Source organism: Myxocyprinus asiaticus, chromosome 46 (genome assembly GCF_019703515.2).
Source record: "Myxocyprinus asiaticus isolate MX2 ecotype Aquarium Trade chromosome 46, UBuf_Myxa_2, whole genome shotgun sequence".
Taxonomy (NCBI): Eukaryota; Metazoa; Chordata; class Actinopteri; order Cypriniformes; family Catostomidae; genus Myxocyprinus; species Myxocyprinus asiaticus.
This window is the reverse complement of record NC_059389.1, coordinates 2,791,413-2,815,112: the sequence shown is the minus strand read 5'-3', so window position 1 is coordinate 2,815,112 and position 23,700 is coordinate 2,791,413. Positions and strand designations below refer to the sequence as shown.

At 36.2% G+C, this 23,700-nt stretch overlaps 1 protein-coding gene and 1 long non-coding RNA gene across 3 annotated transcripts in view; one reads left to right on the top strand and one right to left on the bottom strand.

Annotated features, from left to right (window-relative positions):
• The first annotated feature begins 109 nt into the window (after positions 1 to 109).
• On the top strand, positions 110 to 5,846 carry LOC127436080 (uncharacterized). Its single transcript, XR_007896327.1, has 2 exons — positions 110 to 1,957; positions 2,272 to 5,846. It is a non-coding gene; the product is annotated as an uncharacterized LOC127436080 (long non-coding RNA).
• The window catches only part of pparab (peroxisome proliferator-activated receptor alpha b), a 54,060-nt gene continuing 32,937 nt past the window's right edge, over positions 2,578 to 23,700 (bottom strand). Inside the window, exons 4-8 of one of the 2 annotated variants that reach the window (XM_051689998.1) lie at positions 21,935 to 22,073; positions 16,307 to 16,506; positions 8,387 to 8,596; positions 7,924 to 8,167; positions 2,578 to 7,725 (exon numbers count right to left, since the gene is read on the bottom strand). In XM_051689998.1, coding sequence (XP_051545958.1) covers positions 7,481 to 7,725; positions 7,924 to 8,167; positions 8,387 to 8,596; positions 16,307 to 16,506; positions 21,935 to 22,073 — 1,038 coding nt within the window. In that variant the 3' untranslated portion in view covers positions 2,578 to 7,480. The remainder of the gene's footprint in view (positions 7,726 to 7,923; positions 8,168 to 8,386; positions 8,597 to 16,306; positions 16,507 to 21,934; positions 22,074 to 23,700) is intronic. The other variant, XM_051689999.1, reaches the window with a different exon arrangement.

Here is a 23,700-nt window from a genome sequence, read left to right as displayed (position 1 = left end):
TAGTCCATACATCAGAAAAGCCAAGTTAAACTAATATTGAATTTATGTAGATGAAAATGCATGTTTTATTTACCATTGATAAAACAAGTTCAAACAAGTTGCATTTAAACTATTACTTATGTGTTGTGGATTTATTTCATAGGCTAAATTGTTATTGTAGGCAAAGCAAGGCAGGCACATTTGTAATAAACAGTGGTCAATCAAAGTCAAAATATAATGTGGTTGCTTGTATGGTAGCATATGCATAAGGTATCATTAACTAACAATGAACAATATATTCTTTACAGAATTTATTCTAAAAATACAATTTTCATAGTGCATTCATTAATGTAAATAATACAACATATACAACATTTAATTTAAAAATTGTGTTAGTATATGTTGAAATAAAGATTAACCAAGATTTATAAATGCTGTAAAAGTATTGTTTATTGTTACTTCATATTAACTAATGTTGTTAACTAATGTAACTTTATTTTAAAGTGTTACCGCTTGTATTTTAAATTATAATCCAAGAGCTGTTTGATTTTACACCACTGGAGAGCGCTATGCAATGAGTTGTGTTTTGTAAAATTGTAGGCCAGTTGTAACTTTTTTTGAATATAAAATGTAATGTTATACAGAAAAAGATAGTTTTACAAAGAGAACTTTTATTTTGAAACAGGACTTTATATTTACATACATTTATCTAGTTGTTAAGCCATCGTAGAACAAAACAAACAAACAAATAAACACCACCACTGATGCATTTTGTACGGCATTATATTAATAATCAACTGCTAGTACAAAGTCACAGATGTGTGTATCAACCAGCTTTTTAAAATCAAGAAATTATTAGATATGACAAAGGCAGAACAGTACTTTACTGTGACCTGAGCTACAGGGCAACGGGAAGACCGTGACAAAATTCCCTGATACGATATCTTTAAAATCTCTTCTAGTTAGTCACTTTCAAGATGCTGGCAATCAAACATTTCATTTGAATCAATTAAACATGAAAAGAAAACAACTTAATAATTGATGCATACATTTTTGCTCAGATAGCAAATATGACAAGACAAAAAAGTTACTCGTGGGAGATATTGTGAAATGAGGATTATGAAAACATTTGCCAATAAAATAAAAATAAAAAGAACCACAAAAATAATTCAGCTGTGCCATAAAACTGCTCCGTCTTACAATCTGTATCTAAGGCACAGGAAGAGATATGGGTTATGTTTGGAACAGCATACTACTCTTACCATTTCTGTAGTATTTAGCATGCGTACTATGCATAGTATGCACATTTTCTGCATGCATACCCGCATGACCAGCTACATTTGCTAAAATTACAGTTTTCTTTTTTTAGATTTACTCTTTAACCAGACTGCAAACGTAAATAAATTGTTTAGCAGAGAATTCGATCAAAAATCTGAAAATTTTCCCGATGCCATGTGATGACATCGAAGTAGTGTACTAAATAGTGCTGCATAATGCATACTGTTTTTACACACTATTTTAAAATGTAGTATTTAGAGGTTAACCGATAGTGGATTTTGCCAATACTGATAACTAAGGTGGTGGAAAAGGCCGATAACCGATTAATCGTCTGATAGTTTTAAAAAAATTTTTTTTATTGATTTAAAGAATGTTAAAAAACTCTTAGCCTATACTTAATGTGAAGTGCACAGACACAGAGGCTATAAGAGTCCAAAATAAATAAAATCACAGATGGAGTCTATTATGCGACCAAAATCCCAATAATAACCAGAAAAATTAAGATTTGGTGCATAAAGCGGGACTTTTAATTATAAACAAGCCTGAAACACACTAGGGACTCTTATTTTGAATGAGACTTTTCTCCATTACAATGTTCTACAATGCTCTAGAATAACGAGGGAATTAAATAAAGAAAAATATCATCAACTATCGGCACAGATTTTGGCAGATACTGATAGTTAAAAAACAACAACTATTGGTTATCGGTCAAAATCTGTGCCGATAGTTGCCGATATTTTGCTTTATTTTCTTTATATAATTAAATAAAGAAAAATAATGGCAACTATCGGCACAGATTTTGACAGATAACCGATAGTTAAAAAAAACAACAACTATAGGTTATTGGCCGATAGTTGCCGATATTTTGCTTTATTTTCTTTATTTAATTCCTCTGTTATTCTAGAGCATTGGTCCCTACTCTAGAATAACGGGGGAATTAAATAAAGAAAAATATTGGCAACTATCGGCACAGATTTTGGCAGCTAACCGATAGTAAAAAAACAACAACTATAGGTTATCGGCCAAAATCTGTGCCGATAGTTGCCGATATTTTGCTTTATTTTCTTTATTCAATTCCCCCGTTATTCTAGAGCATTGGTCCCTGCTCTAGAATAACGGGGAAATTAAATAAAGAAAAATATCGGCAACTATCGGCACAGATATTTGCAGATAACAACTCTCGGTACCGATTAATTGGTAAAACTGATACATCGGTCTACCTCTAGTAGTATGCAGTATACAGTATATTTTGCTGTAGTAGTAGTATGTTAGTGTTTCATTCCAAACATACAAGTAAGAATAAGGCAGAGGACGAACTCAAAGCTTTCTGATGGATTCATTTCATTTTAAAACAGACATATTTATACATCAAACAACAATTAAATCATTGAGCATTATCATAAGCATATAAACTGATTTGAAAATAATTTCTGGACAACACAAAGCTAACAAGAACGCAAGAATTAAACGATGCACACTAAACGTGATTTTACTGCATTTACTAATTTTCAAAAATGTCCCGGTAGTGTGTTACGACTCCGGAGTGCACATTAAAATGGAGAGATATAGAGAAAATCTGGCAGGATTTACAAACTATTTGGCTTGACTTGTGTCATTTGGCAGTATAGATAATCTGCACTGTCAATATGTACATTAGTATCGCCATTCTTGTTCCTGAGACCTGATGTACAGTACATCAACTGAGGACCTGAAACACCAAACAAATGTCAAAAATGTAGGACAGTACTTGATTTTATCCATCAGGAATTGATTGGATGTGGAAAGTGGTCTCTATATATGACAGGTGGTTGGATGGGAGGGTTTAAAAAATAAGAGTGCTTGATGACATCAGCCGAAAATGAAAGTTGTTTCAGAGGCGGAGTAAGTTATTACCTTTTGCTAGCTAATAACTAAAAAGATAAATAAAAATTGAGGGAAAGCTCAACACACTCCATTTAAGAGTTGTACAGGTCCTCCACGCTGCGGGAATCAAAAAGGAATGTGGTTATTATTACATAAATTTCCATGCAAGTGTCTTAAGATGACAAATCAAGCTGCTACTGGGTTGCTGGTTCTCCATATTTACTGTTCATTGCACTGCATTCAACTCATTAATTTCACAATACCTTCTATATATTAATAAAGTATAAAAGATGCAATTTATTAACAACATAGTCATAATCTTGCGCAATGCATAATACCTAAGCCGTTACAGCACTGGACCATCACAGCAAGCATCCGCTATTTACAGAGTTACAACGCTCTATCGTTTCCAGTTAAAATCAAACATTTTACAGTTTAAGTGCATTAAAACCCCTTTGCAGAAAATGTGGGCCAAGATCTGATAAAGTTGGCATCGTTTGCATATTAAGGGGCGTTCACACGGACAGTGAGATTTGTAGTGACAAAACGTCTTTAAGTCATTCATTTTCCACTACAGTAAGCAATTTGAGCAAAATGAGCAATAGCGACCACTAGTGGCGAAACAAAGTTCGTCAACTAGTCGAGAAGATACAGTACCTACCAGCAACCAACAGTACAGTGACACGGCGACCTTCAGTGATTTAAAATGCATGTCAAAGCTATTATCGTTAGTGAAAAGTATTGCAAAGACAACTAGCAGTGAAAAAATATTTTTGTTAACTTAAAAATAAAACGGAGTTTGCGTAAGTGCGAAAACCAAACTGACACTATAAATGTGCACTAAGATACGAATGAAAACTCAAGAAAGTCTTCGATTTTTTAGTACGAAAACAGCCATCTGATTAACCTGTAAAACAACCAACCACAGTTGGCTTGTTGCATTTTCTGATGAAAGTCTGCAAAACTAATTTTGACAATTTATAATGCTGTGTTGTTAGGGATTAAAATGAAAACACTGAAACGAAATAAAAACTCAAATAAAACTCGTCAATTTCGAAAGATACAAGAAAAATAAAAACTATTTCCGAATAATTAAAACTAAAACTAAACTGAAACTAAAAATCTAAATAAAAAAATGAAATAGAAAAACGAGTGAAATTTTCTAAACTATAATCCTTGTCAGTGTGAACGCCCAGAGTAGTGACCAAATGTTTTTCGGACTTTTCTTGCATTGAAGGTAGCTAAAGATTTGAGCATTTTTTTTTTTTTAAGTTAAGAGTGACGATAATCTGTTATTACTCGTAATAGTTCGGGACGGATAGCTCGTGACCCATGGAAAACTAAATGTTCTTGTACATATATGGGTGCCTATATACTAGAGCTTTTGCATTTGTTTTTAACATAGATAACTGCAAGTTAAGTTTCCATGTACAAACAACGGTACTACACTGACATACTGTAAACTATTAGCTTCTCTGTCTGGTTTGTAAAGGAAAGTACAGTTTGAAAATGTACCCGTTTGAAAGCAACGTTACAAACCCTCGTTGTTGAAGGCAGATATGTAGTTCACTATGCAGACATGAGGAGGCACTGCGGTTTTCAGGGAAAATCTGTATTTTTCGAGTGGGTTTCAGGTGTGGGCTTTCGAGAACTATTTCAAACTTGATTGTAATGAAGTCTAATTCATAAGATTTATAAACAAGAAAATGTCTAAGAAATAGGCTTCATAGAAGCTGTTTATTTCAGCGTGTGCAGCAAAAATAGACTTAGCGCCGACACTACTTGCAGTGCTAATGCTGTAACTTGTTAATATGGTTCATCATTATTTCTTTGCATAATTTAGCCCTTTTATTGCTAGATTTCTGTGTGTACTTCTATATGTAGTGTTGACTGCGGGGACTGTGTTTTGTGTTTGAAAGTTGCACTGGCATATGCTAACACAGTCGAGATGTCCAGGATGCTAATACGTGTCCTAACCAGACATGACGCAATTAAGCAACAAGCGATCGATTCTCTCTTCCAAGTTAATTTGAGTTTTTGTCATAACCAGCTACAACATAATGCAATATTTTGCTGCTCGCTTGGTTGCGTTGTTCTGTGTAGCCCCGCCTACGGTGAAATCTCATTGGCTAAAATCACACTCCACATAGTACTTTTTGCTGTGGTTTTATCGCATTATGCAGCATTTCAACTGTGATTTTTTTCACATCATGCAGCATTTACGCTGATTTTATCGCATCTCGCATCGTTTACGATTTTATCGCGTCACGCAGCATTTTTGCGGTGATTTTATTGCGTCATACAGCATTTCCACTTTGACTGTATCCCATCACGCAGCATTTTCGCTGTGATTTTATCACATCACGGATAATTTCTTATGGTTTTATTGCATCATGCAGCATTTTCGCTTAGATTTTTATCGCATCATGCATTGTTTTCGCTGTGATTTTATAACATCATGCAGCACTTCCACTGTAATTTTATCACGTCAGACAGCACTTCCGCTTTGATTTTATCGCATCACGCAGCATTATATCTGTGATTTTATCGCATCTCACATAATTTCTGATAAATTATAGCATAGTTTCTGATGATTTTATCGTGTCACGCAGCATTATCGCTGTGATTTTATCGCATCTCGCATAATTTCTGATGATTTTATCGCATCACGCAGCATTATCGCTGTGATTTTATCGCATCTCGCATGATTTTATTGCATCACATAGCATTAACTCTGTGATTTTATCGCATCTCACATAATTTCTGATGATTTTATCGCATCACGCAGCATTATCGCTGTGATTTTATCGCATCTCACATAATTTCTGATGATTTTATCGCATCACGCAGCATTATCGCTGTGATTTTATCGCATAACATAGCATTATCGCTGTGATTTTATCGCATCTCGTATCATTTCTGATGATTTTATCACGTCACGAAGCATTAAACGCTGTGATTTTATCGCATCTTGCATAATTTCTGATGATTTTATCGCATCACGCAGCATTATCGCTGTGATTTTATCGCATCTCGCATAATTTCTTTTGACTTTTTCGCATCTCGCATAATTTCTGATGATTTTATCGCATCACGCAGCATTATCGCTGTGATTTTATCGCATCTCGCATAATTTCTGATGATTTTATCGCGTCACGCAGCCTTTTTCGCTTCGATTTGATCACGGCATGCATCATTTTCGCTTTGATTTTATCGCGTCATGCATCGTTTTCAATTTGATTTTATCATGGCATTCATCATTTTCGCTGTGATTTTATCACATCATACATTGTTTTAGCTGTGATTTTATCATGTCATGCATCGTTTTCGCTGTGATTTTATCGCGTCATGCATCATTTTCCCTTTGATTTTATCGCGTCATGCATCATTTTTACTGTAATTTTATTGCGTCACGCAGCATTTCCGCTGTAATTTTATTGCGTCGCATCATTTTCACTAGGATTTTATCATGTCACGCATAAATTTTACTGTGATTTTAACGCATCATGCAGCATTTTCTCTGTGATTTTATTACGTCATGCATAAATTTCACTGTGATTTTATCGTATCAGGCAGCATTTCCTCTTTCAGTGTGGACATAAAATTTACTTGACACTGGAAACTTGTCATGCCTGGTTAGGTTTACAACGTATGAGATTTACTAGAGAGCTATTCAAATAACAGGATTCCAAGTTTATGGTAGAAGAAAACAATGGCAAATATTTGCATAAATTGTTCAAATACAAGTGCTAGAAACCATTTGAAAAAAACGTAAATACAATTTCTTTGTTTTTGTTTACCCAGACACTTGATAGCGTTAAGCTTGAAATTGTTTTAATTCCTGTTGCATTACAAAACGGTCCGTTTCACTAGTTACGGTAGGAAAGTCACTTGGGTGGTCTTGCTATTAAAATTTACTATGTGTCAATACAAAAAACAATGTTGCTATATGAATCAGGTGGATTTTATGGTTTATATTCACAGTTTCAGGCCTAAACAAGCCAGTAAGCAGTTTTAAAAAATCTCCAAAACAAAAAAAAGTTTGTAAAACCATGTCCAGTTTCAATTGGCATTGTCTTGGTTTGCTCTTTAAACCAACAAACACGGAAACCGCCATTTGCTTAACTCAACAATAATGTTTGAAGAGCTTTTAAGTCCATGTATTGTCCAGAATCCCACCAAATCCTGGGAATAGTGGTTTTTACGTGAAGCCCCTTAAAAGTGATCAGTTTGGAGGGCACCGGAGAGCAACGACCCTCTCCAAAGATGTCCTTTTCCATACTTTTCCAGAAATCAACTAGAGTAAAGAACCGTTCATGGTCTACATTCCATTCGAGAGCCTCGGATTGCCAAACTCGACTCAGTACATGTCTCTGTAAATTTCTTGCAACAAGGGATGCAGCAATGTGTCTTCCGTATTCTTGATTTCCTGTATTAAGTGAGCGTGCTCCGTAACCAGTTGCCGTAGGTCTACTAGTTTCTGTAGGAGTTTAGGAAACAGGAAGTCATTATCGGGATGGTTGCTCTTAAGATGTTGCTGAAGTATGTTAACGATGCTCTCCTGCATCCGTTCAATGTGCGGGACGTTCACCAGCCCTGGCCGATCTGGAGGACAAGTTGGGTAAGAAACAAATTAGCTCAGCTCTATCGAATGACATCACTGACAAACAAAAGCTAAGGTGTTACTACGTAGTTGCGAAGGTGTATGGTTGCTTAGGCGCTGCTAGGTGGATGCTAGGGTTACTTATTTATTGAATAACACTCATAAATAGATACATAGGGCGTTCTGGGTGGTCGTTTTACCTCCACAACAGATGATGGCAGCGACAAACAGTGCGAGATCACTATCATCCAGTTCGAGGGAATTAAACTTCATCGCAAACTGAAACTTGGGCTCCATCATGTCACTAAACGGTCGCCGTAAACTCTTCAGAAACTCCCTGGTGATGAAACCGCTACCGTATGCGACCAGCAGACCGTCTTTATTCATGCAAGATGCCAACATGGCAAAGAACGCCTCATGAACGCCATACTTTAATAATGTTACCTGTTAAAGAAAACACAGACTGTAATTAAAAAAAAAGTTTATTTAATGGTATCTGTATCTGTAAGTACAAGTATCTACATATTTTACAGCATGCTCCACCTAGTGTCCAACAGTAACACTACACATTACCACAGAGAAAGCACATCATTATATTCAGCATAAAGCCATAATTTTTTCCTGCTTATTTTTACAGTACATGCAGCCATATTTGGCACCAACCTGGTCATTCAGGTCCAGATTTGAGAATCCTGGCACGGACTTGGCGAATTCCGTCAGTTCGGTGACTGTCTCCACTGACGTGCACTGGCAGCAGTGGAAAATTCGAACCTCAGCGTCTTTATTCAACAGTCCTCCGGAAGTGCCCACCATCTTCGCCACAAACGTCTGTTCGGCCAACTGCAGCGTCTCCATGTCGTGGATGACAAAAGGCTAGACAAACCAATTAAAATGAATTACATTACCACAAAATCGTTGACCAACGATATAGAGAGTACAGGGTGGATGAGGGCCGATACAGTTTAATTTAATAATGGAAAAATAGATAAAATACATAAAATTAAATATTGCTTGAATTAAATGAATTCTTATTTTACACAATATTTACAAAAAATTCAGAATACATATTTTAAAAATAAAATGTTTATCAAAATAAGGCAGGGCATAGAAATGCATCAATTCTTCGACTACAAACTCTTCAGACATGTTTAGTAAGTTCTGTTCTCTGTTTTGTGTCCAGCTGTGTTGTGTTCTGTTGTCACTATCACTGTGGAGGACCTGTTTTTAGATAAACAAAACAAGTTTTTGCTTGAACGCCCCAATGTCGTGAGGGTGCTGCGTGAACTGCTGCTCTCGTGCCCTATCATGAACGCACACAGGAGATCAACGGTCAGTGAACATTTTCACTAAATAATACATTCGATTTCAGTTTGTTTCTCACCAAATCTTATCGTATGCATTCATAAGAATCATGAGTCTCATGAATAATTTATTAGACTTCTGAATTATACTTTTGTGTTCTTTTGAAGCTTGAAGAGGTGGCCACCATAAACTACCATTGTATGACATCACTGAGCACAACATTTTTCACAATTTCTCCCTTTGTGTTAAAAGATTCAATTCAAGGGTTTCCATACAAGTTAAGCTCAATCGACAGCATTTGTGGCATAATGTTGATTACCACAAAAAAAAAAAAAAAAAAAAAAAAAAATATTTCGACTCATTCCTCCTTTTCTTTAAAATAAGCAAAAAATGGAGGTTACAGTGAGGCACTTACAATGGAAGTCAATGGGGTCAATTTGTGGAGGGTTTAAATGCAGAAGTGTGAACCTTATAATTTTATAAAAGCACTTACATTAATTCTTCTGTTAAAACTTGTGTATTATTTGAGCTGTAAAGTTTTTTGAAATTGTCATTTTTACAGTCATTTTAGGGTTTGTTGACATTACATCTATGGCTGCGTATCGATACAGATTTCCCGATTCGATTCAATTCAATTTAGATTCATATGCATATATTTCTGTTATAATTTCAATTATACAGGGGACCTTCTAACTAGGTACAACATGAAAATATTAATTTTAAATAAATTAAAATAAATAAATTAAAATTATATTATTAGCTTTTCATAATTTTGGTCACATTTTAGCTTTTTAAAAAGGAAAAAATCAAAGTATTTAATCAATAAATATACTATTATATTGCATATATTATATTTTGTAAAATCTTTATTGTTCAGTTGCATAATTTTACTATTTACAGGTATTTACACTGATTTTTTTGAACATGTGCTAAAAACGGTTACTGTCTCTTTAAGAAAACTGGCATTTCTGTAAATAGCATCTTTAATGTTAACGAGAGAGACTCAAATGACTTTATGTCATCTGTGCTATGGCTGATTACAATAAAATGTTTAGTTTTTATTGTTTATGATCAACTGACTGTATGGGTGACAAATGGCAAATGGGTCATGTGGATCTCGTCTTTGGATGTTGCAAATGCGAGTGATTTCCTCTCACTGTAGTGGAGGGTTGCGCGTAGAATAAAAGATCGATCTCGGGATTTAAGAATCGATATCGAGATCGGTCAAATTACAACCGCGATGAATCGGAAAATCAATATTTTTACCCACACCTAATTACATCGTCACGGTAACGAAGTTGTAAAATTGGCTATATCTTTACACAGAAATGGTTTGTAAGTGATTTTATGACGCTAAAATCATGTTTACACACATATTGTTCATATCTTGTGGTTATACTTTTGAAACAGGGAGTATTTTAATGTAAAAAAATTGGCCCCCATTCACTTCCATTGTAAGTGCCTGACTGTAACACAGGTTTTTGCTTTTTTTTTTTTAAAGAAAAGGAGGGGCAAGTCAAAATTAATTTTTTGTAGCATTTTACCACAAATGCTGTCAATTAAGCTTAACTTGTGTTGAACCTGGAATATTCCTTTAAGTTCGAAAATAAGAAGAAAATATTTGTTAAGAAGAATTTTATTTTAAAGAATGTTTTGCTAACCGGTTGCAAACCCTGAATGACAGATTTTTCTTTGCACAAATATCACCTGCTAGCACCTGCTGACGTACATGAATTTGCATCAGCATACGGCTGACTCAAAGTCTTTATATGCACTTTTTGTTGAAATATTTGCGATATAAAGCATGCATTAATACTGTCTTCAGGCTAGGGTGTAACGTGATACAAGTTAGACAGGAATTCAGCAGTCCTGTCTGCATGGAAAAGTTTTGACACGCCTACAGAAACGTTGAACTGTGGTTTAGAATGGATCTACAAGGGTGGAGAACCAAATGAGTCCACAGAGTAAACAGCAGACATATTGAGGGACGTTACATTTTGTCATCAACAAAATCACTCAAATATTGCCCAAAATCTCCTTTTGTATTCCATGAAAGAAAGAATCTCAGTTGGGTTTGGAACAACATGAGGGTGAATAAATGATTACAGAATTATTATTTTTGGTTGAACTATTCCTTTAACGTTTGTGGATGATTTTCTCTGGGTTACAGTGGCCATTTGAAACTGTATTCAGACTACTTATTGATTTATTTTCTATTACTGTCATATTTTGACTGCTGTACTACTGTTAATGTCTCTTAATTAAATGTAGCAAAAAAAAACAATTTTAGCTTTAGGGATGCACCAAAATTTCAGCCACCAGAAAATTGCTATTATTTTTTCGTCAAAAAAGTATAGCCAAAAAATTTACCTGAAACCATTACTTTAACCCTTTAAGCTCAGATGGGTCCGTGAGACATAAAATAATCTTCATAATATTAATAACTACAGTCTTGACCAACACAAAACAGGTATCGTTTGAAAGCTCAGAAGCTCTACGTTCCAAACAAGAAATGTCTGTTTTGATAATTTATATATAAAAAAATTGAAGAGTAGAATACAACCAGTCTATTTATTTTACTCACAGACAAAAATATAGTGAGTAATAGCTAAGTATATGTCTTTGACAATTAGGTTGGTGTTGCTTTTATGCCGTGTTTTTGCCTATAACTTTACGAAAAATAAACAGAACATTATTATCTTTCAAACGAGTCCACACACAAGGTAATCGGATGCATAGATCATTAGATAATCCACATGAAGCACAATGTTACATATGGCCACCAGGAGATGGCGCCAAATACATGACACAGACTCAATGATGACTCAAATGACACAGAATGAAACTCATTCTGTGAAGTCTCATTACTAAAATCATGTCTGCATGCTATGCAAACCTTTAGTCATTGTTGTGTTTGCATGTGTAATTAGTTCTTATGTACAATTATTATGTTTTTTTTGTTTGGAGAGGCTTTTGGACACATGGAGGTGATACATTATTTTTGTAATGTTATAACTTTTGATTGCTTTGACGTATCAACACAAAATTAATCTCAGGTACAGTTGACATGATTGGGAACAAAACAAAAGCAGTTTTTCTGAGCCACCTTATTTACACCCAGAGATATATAATGATAAATAAGAAAAATAAGATAAAAAGTACATTTTTGGCTCAATTTTTGTTGTGATTTTTCAGTTTCTTAAGAGTATCTATATCATTAAAAAAAATGGAAAAGTTTTCTTTACAATGATACCAAACACTTGACTCTCCTTGTTTTTGTTGTTGTTGTCGAGTTAAAGTTAATTTCGGGTATGCCACTGAAACAGGAAACAGATTAACACAAGGGTTAACAGATCCATTTAACAGCAACTTGAGTAGTATGCAAATAAAATTAGATTAAATTAATACTGGTGCTATAATTCTGAAAAGAAAGATGGACGGTGAGAAAAACCTACATGTTTTGTAACGTGTGTAATTGTGTTTTAAAAGGACAACACAATACCAGATGTAGCAATATGCATCACATCGTCTTTTCACGAACCTCACAAGCTGAAAAAATCCAGATGACAACACTTGCTGTAAACGCGACTAAAACTTTGAACACTCCTCATCTCCATTAGAGAGGTCAGCCTGAGACCCCGAGAGACTCATTTACAAGCCGTGAGAGAAAAGGAGCGTACTGTGAGACAAAGACGAGATGAAAGACTCTTCTTAACGCAGCTGCTTTCACTCCCAACAGCTGGCTCACATCCTGCAGCGTGCCGAGGGAAGAAATCCATGCTCGAACGGATCCAACAATCAAGCTAGTATTGCAGGTGCATGAGATTGACATGTACTGTATACACACCCAATAAAGATTTTGTGGAATTACCTCAACTATTATAACCTTGTCCCATGACCCTTTTCAAAGGAAGCTTCTTTAACAAAGAACTCTTTTGAATTTATGGACTTGTAGCCTTTTATTTTATAGAAAAGTGTGGGAAGAATGAGGAATAAGATCAGAACACGATTAGACCTGCTTCTCTGTGAACAAACTGCCCTTAGGTGAGCATGTGCACAACCCACTGCGCCACGGCTCCAACCAGTAAAAACTCTTAAAAGTGTGCAATTTAAAGCAGTTACACTTTATCAAGAAAATGTGGGTCGTGCTTTCACGTTTCTGCGTCCGTGCACAGCTTTGTCATTGTATTTCTATCAGAGGTCGACCGATAGTGGATTTTGACGACATCATAAAACATGGTGGTGGAAAAGGTCAATAACCTAAATAGTTTTTTAAAAATCGATTTATAGAATGATTAAACATTTCTTAGCCTTTCCTTACTATGAAGGGCACAGACACTAATGCACCAAGAGTTCAAAATGAATAAAATCCCAAAAGCAGTTTATTGTGCAACCAAAATCCCAATAATAACCAGAAAAAGTCAGATTTGGTGCATAAAATTGGACTTTTAATTATAAACAAGCCTGAAATACACTGAGGACTTGGCTCTGTTACGAAGCTCTATATGCAAATATTTACCATATGAAGCATTTTACAGCATATATTAGGGCTGCACAATTAATCGAAAAAATAATTGAGATTACAGTTACAGTTGCCACAATTAACTAATCCTGCAAAATGTCAATTACAGCATTTCATTTAGGTCTACTCCCACTGTGGTGAAATTTTCTAATTACAACATATTTTTTGGTGCATTGTTTCCATGAATGCAATGGAAAATCAGTTTTTCATGCAATTAAAATAATAAATGTGTATGAACTGGTGCCAGATGGGCTGGTTTGAGTATTACTGTAACTGTTGATCTCCTGGAATTTTCCTGGCCTTGTTGATGAGAGAGGTCAACGGAGAATGGCCAGACTGGTTCGAACTGACAAAGTCTATGGTAACTCAGATAACCGCTCTGTACAATTGTGGCGAGAAGAATATAATCTCAGAATGTTATTCTGAGATGCGGGGCGCTGTTTTGACGGCTCAAAGGGGACCTACAGAATATTAGGCAGGTGGCTTTAATGTTGTGGCTGATCCGTGTATATTTATATACACTGGTGGCCAGAAGTTTGGAATATTGTTCAGATTTTGCTCTAATGGAAAGAAATTGGTACTTTTATTCACCAAAGTAGCATTCAACTGATCACAATGTATAGTCAGGACATTAATAATGTAAAAAATTACTATTACAATTTGAAAAAAATGTTCAGAACTTCTTAAACTACTTCAAAGAGTTCTCATCAAAAATCCTCCACGTGCAGCAATGACAGCTTTGCAGATCCTTGTTATTCTAGCTGTCAGTTTGTCCAGATACTCGGGTGACATTTCACCCCACACTTCCTGTAGCACTTGCCATAGATGTGACTGTCTTGTCGGGCACTTCTCACACATCTTACAGTCTAGCTGATCCCACAAAAGCTCAATGGGGTTAAGATCCAGAACACTCTTTTCCAATTATCTGTTGTCCAATGTCTGTGTTTCTTTGCCCACTCTAACCTTTTCTTTTTCTCAGCCTGCACCCCTGAGTCTTCTCTTTACTGTTGTACATGAAACTGGTGTTGAGCGGGTAGAATTCAATGAAGCTGTCAGCTGAGGACATGTGAGGCGTCTATTTCTCAAATTAGAGACTCTGATGTACTTATCCTCTTGTTTAGTTGTACATCTGGCCTTCCACATCTCTTTCTGTCCTTGTTAGAGCCAGTTGTCCTTTGTCTTTGAAGACTGTAGTGTACACCTTTGTATGAAATCTGCAGTTTTTTGGCAATTTCAAGCATTGTATAGCCTTCATTCCTCAAAACAAGGATTGACTGATGAGTTTCTAGAGAAATCTGTTTCTTTTTTACCATTTTTGACCTAATATTGACCTTAAGACATGCCAGTCTATTGCATACTCTGGCAACTCAAAAACAAACACAAAGACAATGTTAAGCTTCATTTAATGAACAAAACAGCTTTCAGCTGTGTTTGATATAATGGCAAGTGATTTTCTAGTACCAAATGATCAATTTATCATGATTACTCAAGGATAAGGTGTTGGAGTGATGGCTGCTGTCTAGATTTGATCAAAAATGACTTTTTTCAAATAGTGATGGTGCTGTTTTTTACATCAGTAATGTCCTGACTATACTTTGTGATCAGTTGAATGCCACTTTGATGAATTAAAGTACCAATTTCCTTCCGAAACAGCAAAATCTGTACATTACTCCAAACTTTTGGCCGACAGTGTACATATATTTATATATTTGACCAGATGAGGTTTATTGATGAGGAATTACCAAAAAAAAAAAAAAAAAAAAAATACAAAAAATAAACAAAACTATCGGAAGAGATTTTTGCAGAAAACCGATAGTTCCGAAAAATTAACTATCGGCACCGATTAATAGGTAAAACCGATATATCGGTGTACCTCTAATTTCTATGTAAACATACGCAAGATGGACGTTTTTGATCATTGCACCTCATCTAGTTTTTTCGGCGTTTTGCATCAGAGTGCAGGTAAAAAAAAAAAAAAAAAAACTGTTTAAACGATTTCATCAACGAAAACGAAGATAAGCCGGAAAAGATGTGCGATAATCAAATGATGTTTAATTAGAGCATACTGTTGACGAAAATATCACGAGTCAAATAATACTGCAAGAAATTTACAATGCGCTAACAATGTTTTTCATTCTTTTGCTTTTTATTTTTTTAAGAAAAATCTAGAAATAATTTATTCAAATAATCCATTAGGGATTTCTCTGCTTCATAAATGTGTTAATTACCTTACCTTACCTTATACTATATTTATTATATGCTATTCAGGAGCTTAGGTTTTCCGGACAGTTTTTTCTTGTTGTTTATGCTGATAAGTAATTTGTTTAATGCATGTTTAAATTATTAAATGTTTATACTGTAAAAGTTTGAATGTTTGCTTAAAGTTTGGTCTGTTACAGCATACATGTTTTTTTTTGTTGTTGTCATTTTGTACATTGATGTCTACTAAAATGTTTTTTTTATTTATTTTTTACTAAAATTATATGCCATTTTATTTAGACTAAAATGGACTAAAATGAATGAATATGACATGACAAAATATTGACTACATTTAAAGGAGATTTGTTTGGCTGCTCAAACAAACTGTGCAATATTTTGAAACCACCACAGAGTTTTCATGAAGTAAACCTACCAATGACTTACATAATAGACTCACATTAAACAGGGATACGAGAAAGTACTTTAACATCCATAACAATAAATCAGCTTGACGTAAACAATGCACATTTTGGTCAGTACACATGTCTAGATGATCTTACCGGCGTGTTGGTCTTGCCCGTCAGGATGGTTCGTGCTTTGGATTTGTTCATGTTGAAGTTCTTCAGATACGCCTCGTAGATCTGCTTGGCTAGAGTTTTCTGATCGGCCGCCTGCGGGTCCTTCACCTCTCGATCTCCTGTCAGGAACTCTGCCTTCAACCTCAGCTTCTCCGACTGTGGCATTCGCCCAAAGCGGATGGCTGTTTGAAGGAGGTACATCAGAATATAAGATAAGATGGACCACGCTTACTGGACCCAACGCCCAAGCATAGAGCTGTCACAATTATGAAATTTTGGCTGGTATACAAATAATTGCGATTGACGAATCGTGTATTTTGTTTGTATGTCACATTGTAACCTTACACTATACACCTGAACTTGAAAGGAATATTCTGAGTTCAGTACAAGTTAAGCTCAAACGACAGTATTTGTGGCATAATTCTTTAAAAAAACAAAAATTGAGGTTAAAGTGAGACACAATGGAAGTCAATGGGGTCAATCTCTAAACATGAAAATACTGTTTCAAAATACTGTTTCACAAGACACAAGTAGTAAATGCTGTGTATTTACCGTGGCACACTGGGAATGATGTTCAACGTGCTTTTGTTAAAAAATGCATAGCTCGTTACAGAATTTAAAGTGAGGATAACATCAAAAAATGATTACAGTTGTTTCTGTAAACATACACTCAGCAAGTTCTCTTACAAAACTAGCACAAGTGCTGCTGATCAAATATGAATTATATTTGCTGAAGTCACTGGTCATTATTTACAAGTTTTGTCAGCTCAGGATGCATGATGTCTTAGAAACTTGCCCAGAGGAATTGAGTAACATTAAACTTTGCCTTGAACATTGAATCAACAATTGAGATTACAACCAAAGTTTGCACATTTTCTGAAAAAATCATAAATCTTATTGCTTAATAATGTTGCAGCACACCTCTCAACAAGCCACATGATTTGAGGTATCATTTATGTCTGTAATACAAACAGTGAAGGACGAGATACACACTGAACGTTTAATACTTAGGGTTAGAGGTTTGTATAAAAATCACTACGAGCAATAGTGATATTGAGCTCATTTACATGGACACCAGAAAGCTATTTATTGAGAGAAAGCTGCTTAAGACATAAATTGTGTATGTGTTTACAAACACTGAGTTATCACTTTCTCTTTATTCCAGTATACATGTGGCTCGGTCAGTAAGCAGCTTTCTCCACAGCAATATAATTTCCCCGCAACGCTGGTGTAAATAACAAACATGAGATCCGAGGAAGACTTTGCTTTTTTATTCTCTGATGCTTCGCTTTATTTCCAAATATTCCAGAGTTTTTCCTGTGTTAGTTTTCCTAACTTTCTAACTTTCCTAACTGCGCTGCAATAGTGGGGCTTTCCACTTACGTCATAATCCGGGATTCCCCCAACATACAGGCGCACATACGTGGACGTGAGGGACAGTAGTCAATATTTTAAATGGGCGTGTATAAAAGGGTATATTGGTCCCACTTTATATTAGGTGTCTTTAACTACTATGTACTAACATTGAAATACATACAATACAATGTATTTATTGTGTAACTACACATGTGTTGGATTTACTTAACATACATATGCATTTGTGCATCACGCTTTTTAAGTAAAATCAACTTATGGTCATTGTATGTCAGCATAACTAGAAAACCTTTGTTAGATATACACAAATGTATCCGTTCATTCAATGTAATTTACTTAAAAAGGTATGTCACGTGAATAAGATTCAACAATTAATCACATGTTGTTTCAAATTAACTTTTTTTTGTTGTTGTTGATTTTCTCCCCTTTTCTCCCCAATTTGGAATGCCCAATTCCCAATACGCTCTAAGTCCTCGTGGTGGCGTAGTGACTCGCCTCAATCCGGGTGGCGGAGGACGAATCTCAGTTGCCTCCGCGTCTGAGACCGTCAATCCGCACATCTTATCAAGCCACGCGTTGAGCGCGTTACCGCGGAGACACAGCGTGTGTGGAGGCTCACGCTATTCTCCGCGGCATCCACGCACAACTCACCACGTGTCCCACTGAGAGTGAACCACATTATAGCGACCACGAGGAGGTTATCCCATGTGACTCTACCCTCCCTAGCAACCGGGACAATTTTGGTTGCTTAGGAGACCTGGCTGGAGTCACTCAGCACACCCTGGATTCGAACTGGCGACTCCAGGGGTGGTAGGTTTCAAATTAACTTTAAGATTATTGTTTCAACCTAATTTAATTGTCTCAAAATAAAATGACAGAGTTCAGTCATTAAAATGTATTTCCCAGATAAAGCTGCACTTCAGCTACTCACAGTCACATGCGCAAGGAAAATTACATGGATTAAACAGGATCAAACTTCACTAAAGGGAACACTAATCACCCTAATGGTGACTTTACACAAAACAACTAAATCTCTATGAATTCTTAATAACAACTAATTAAATGCCCCAATAAGTTCTTTTTGACCAAAAAAAAAAAAAACGTGCTTCGATTATTAAGGGTATTCCCCATAACCTCAGTTCTGTACTTGATTGTTTGAGTTAGTGGTACTTAAAATCATAATTTTATTGATTTTTAAGCCAAAGATGTTCAAGAAACTCTCAATTATTCTTTTACTTTATGTATCACTCTAAGTTCAAAGCCAATGAATAATTTCATTTTCAGTGTACATGTTGTTCTGCAAAATTCTCACAAGATTCACATTTGCTGCTACTGAGGTTGAAGTACGGGTAGGTTTAGAGGCAGGGTAAAGGTTAGTGTAGGGTTAGGTTTAGGGATAGGTATAAGGTAAACAATGTAACTACAGATGTAATTATATGCAGGTACTTTAAAAGTAAGTACAATGCGACAACATGTATGTACATAATAAGTACATTAGGGATGCACCAATCTGAAAATTTTTGACCGATACCGATTTTAACAAATAACTGTTTTTTACAGTGAACAGAACTCACATTTTATATGTTTGTACTGTATATAATCGAACATCACAAATTCATATTATGCAAACATATTATGTTGGGCAATTCTACGGAAACGTGAACCACATCAATTAAAAATAAAATGCTACCAAAGGAACAAAACGGCCTTTTATATTCTATAGTGGTGTAACGGATAATGGAAAATGCAGTCCAGACCGCTAGAGGGCGCCGCTTGCTTACACAATGCTGACTGAAGTGCTGATTGCAGTCTATTTTTAAACACAACCTTTCAAGCTTTTGTAATCATGCAAGACCTTATCGGGATTTTAAACTTAACTCAGTCAATCGTGCAGCCTTAATGGATACCATACCAATGTCTCAGAAGTTTGCTGTTTTCAAAGCGTTTGGATGTCCCTCATTTTAAGTACATAGTAGTTAAAGAAACCTATTATAAATTGGGTCTGGTATATTTTATACTCTATGTGTTTCCCTTTTTCCCACTATATTCCAAGAAATGTTGAATTCCTTCCGCTGTGTGGACTTGTTGATATGATGTATGTCTACATCCTATTAAGTTATTTATCCGGTCTGTTCCACGGATATGCGCAATCTTCAAAAACCAGTAAGAACACCGCTAATGCGTTTACTTGGCCATATAAGCCATGTTTTCCAGGAGAAACCTTGGTGTGCTGAACCGCTTTCTCTTAATCCCTTAAATGGCATAAGGACAATGGCATTTACTTGAGCCATACACTGCAGAAGATATTAAAATGTGTTTTCAGAAAATGTTGAATATATTGGCAATGGCAGAAGTATAAACAAGTGAAAAAATATACTTCTGTTCAAAATATATTCTCTGAAACAAGCCTAAATATGTTCTAGAGCATGTTGCTTCTCAGTTAAATGTATCTTGTTTTAAGGATTGTTAGATATTTTTAAAAGGAAAACAAGACACTAGCACTTGATAACAATAGCATTTCTTTGCAGTGAATAGTATTTTTTTCTTGTGATTCGGTGAAGGTCATTTAGAGGTATTTTTAAAAGATGCTTTTGTCTTATTTTCTTCATTTTTAGTAAGCACATGTTTAAACAACCTCTTAACTCATGGCACACGCTGAATTGTTGGTTAAGAGCTAATGATTAATCGTTGCAATAATCGGCAGAATAGTCGATTAATCGTTCTAATAATCCTTAGATTAGTCGATTATCAAAATAATCGTTAGTTGAAGCCCTAGTCTGTAAACTCACAGGTGCACATACACACAGATGCATATTCATGAATCATGTCTATGCACATATGTGCTGAAACAGATCTCTATCTATATCATTACAGCTTGTTTTACTCCTCATATTCTAACCACATCTCATAGATAAACTTTTAAACACCTTTTAGATGCATGCATAAGCTTCGATGTCTGTTAGCCTGTTTAGCACTGACACTAGTGACGTTACACAACTCCTCTCACGTCTGCTAATTTTAATCTTTAACCCACATGGCTTAGAGGAATGAGGTTAGGGTGGCTCCAAGGGTCAGCCTCTAATATATGGTTCAGATTACAGATTTTGAGCACAGAGTGATTTCAACACATGCCTTTGCTGGTCATAAAGTTTGTGCGAGACACAAGGTTCCGCCAGGCTTGCAGTGTTAGTGTGCCTCTTAAAAGATGACCTTTGACTCCAGACTAAAAACTATGGTGGGGTCAGCACAAAAGGTCACTCCATTGATGTGACAAGGAAAAACAAAACAAAACAAAGCAAAATTTTAGCTTTTACACTGCTAATTTAGTCAAAGATTAGCCAGAATGTCACTGCAATGTCATGTTCAACTTTAAAAAGTTTATTTAAAGTAATGGTTTACCCCAAAAATACCTCTAAAATAGTTTTTTAGAACACAAAATAAGATATCTATAAGAATCTCAAAAGCTGCTCTTTTGCAAACAATCAAAAATTATTGTGATCAGAGGAGTGAAGCTCGAAAAAGGACAAAAAAAAGCACCATAAAAGTAGTCCAAAGTACTTGTGTGATGCATTTCAAATTTTTTAAAGCCATATGATAGCTTTGTGTCAGAAACAGACAAGAAGTTATGTTGTTATTCTAGTAAAAACTCTCAAATCTCATTGTAACGGGATCAGGATGGGCAAGGAGGAGGCGGGAACCGGCAGGACAGTCAACATAATGACGCAACTGAACTTAAAACAACATAAAACAAACATAAACACACACAGCGCGGCCACGTGTGTCTCTCTCTCTCTCCCGGACTGGCGTCTCCGGCTCCCCTTTGTCTCTCTCTCCCACTGATTAGTGGACTCTGCGGCGGCCATGCACCCTCACGGCCCAGCCACGCCCTCCTCCTTGTCACACTCCTCCCCCACCCGATTCAGGATGGGGTGCCATCCGGACTGGCCTACTACACACCCCCACCCATCTCTGGAGGGGAGACGCTGCCCTTCCGGTCGTTCCGCCAGCTGATGGTCCACCCCGCCTCCTAAACTCTTTAATGACCAACTCTTCACTAATTCCCCCAAGAACAAAAAAGGAGGACAACACTATCCGTAAGATGTTTTGACAGGCCTTGACTGGTCCTTTCCTGGGTGTCTACTAGTAAAGAAACTCAACTCTACAAATATGGTACATCCAGTCATGATGTAAACATAAGACTGTACCAATGCAAGTTCTGCTATACGTAATACTCACCGTTGTGAGACATTCCCACAGAGAGGCACTTCTGAAAGCGACAGTATTGGCACTTGTTTCGGTTCTTCTTTTGGATCTTACAGCGCCGTACACACTTATCGTACTCCAGTTTGAGACGAATTGTCCGACGGAAGAAACCCTACAACGGAGAGGAAAAGAATCAAGTGAGAAACATCAGCTACAAAACCAACAGCAACACACAATCACTAATGAGCAGACCATATCAAATCCACCCATTAAACACACACATCAATGTAAGGTCATTACTTGCTTTTAATATCTGTACATGGTTCTATCTTTGGCCCCTTGAAGACAAGTTTCTCTATTTTTCATTTATATATCAGTATTAAACATGCCAGAAATGTATGTATACAATCCAAACCAGTCTGTTCTCTAAATAACCTGGCAGCACATTCATACGTTGTGTTTGTCCTCATTTGTCCTTGGAGCTGCTGAGGATTCCTCTCTTGGAAACACTCTTTCTGCCTTACAGGCATGGTGACTCTGACCATGTTTACATGCACTTAAGGGTGCTTTCGCACTTGGTTCGATTGCTTGGACCGAACCCGAGTTAGTTTCCTCCCCCCTCCCACTGCCCGCGCTGGTCTGTGTTCACATTAGGGCTGAAACGATTAGTCGACATTATCGACAACGTCAACAATATAAAATTGTTGTTGAATAGTCATTTGATCTCATTTAACGTAACATGAGATCACATCGGCGTTATATCTTTAATGCATCCTTTATTTAAGTTCAAATAATAAGGAAGCAGGTCATGTAAATAAGGGCAAACTCATAATACATAAGTGTTGAAGTGGTTATCTTAACATGAACAAAATCGGTGACACACAGCTCTATTAAGAAGAGACAGTTTGTGGGGCCTGGGAAGCTCAGCGAGTATTGACGCTCACTACCACCCCTGGAGTCGTGGGTTCGAATCCAGGGCGTACTGAGTGACTCCAGACAGGTCTCCTAAGCAACCAAATTGGCTCGGTTGCTAGGGAGGGTAGAGTCACATGGGGTAACCTCCTCATGGTCGCGATTAGTGGTTCTTGCTCTCAATGGGGCATGTGGTAAGCGATTCTGTCGATCGCTTGGTGTTTATGCTGCCTTCAAATGAACCTGGGAAGCTACTACGTCCGAGTTGGGCAAACATTGTTACGACATGTCATGCATTAATAATAATATGGATAAAGTGTAAGTGAATACCTGCAGAACTTTTACACGTCCTATGTTATTTTTTAAATACATGGTATCTAACAAATAACTAATTAATTTGCAAAAAACAAACCGTCAAGGATGTGTTCACATTAGTTGACTATATGATCTGTCATAAACAACAAATTAATTATATGGCCTGACTTTCTGTTTTTGGTTGACTTCACTAACTTTGGTAACAGTTGCAAAAATACAAAATCCATCCACTGACTTTTGTGCAGCATGATCTGAAGATCATTTGAGACAGATTTGAGAAAAATTGGTTTTGAAGAATTTGAAGGAGAAGTAGCAAAAAAGACTGTTAACAATATATTTTACGTTATTGCGTAAACGATACAACATACATTGAAAATATCAAGTTTCAATCAACTCAGCATGAGAAGTGAAGCAATCAGGGGGGGAAAATTCTCCCATGCCAAAGGGTTCAAAAGTTATAAGCAATAGAAAAGTCAAACTTTAAACTGGTGATGGCACTAGAGGGTTGGTCTGGGAGACCTCAAAGCTGGTCAGAAGAATATTGAGGCCCACCCCAATAAGTCTGCCAAATT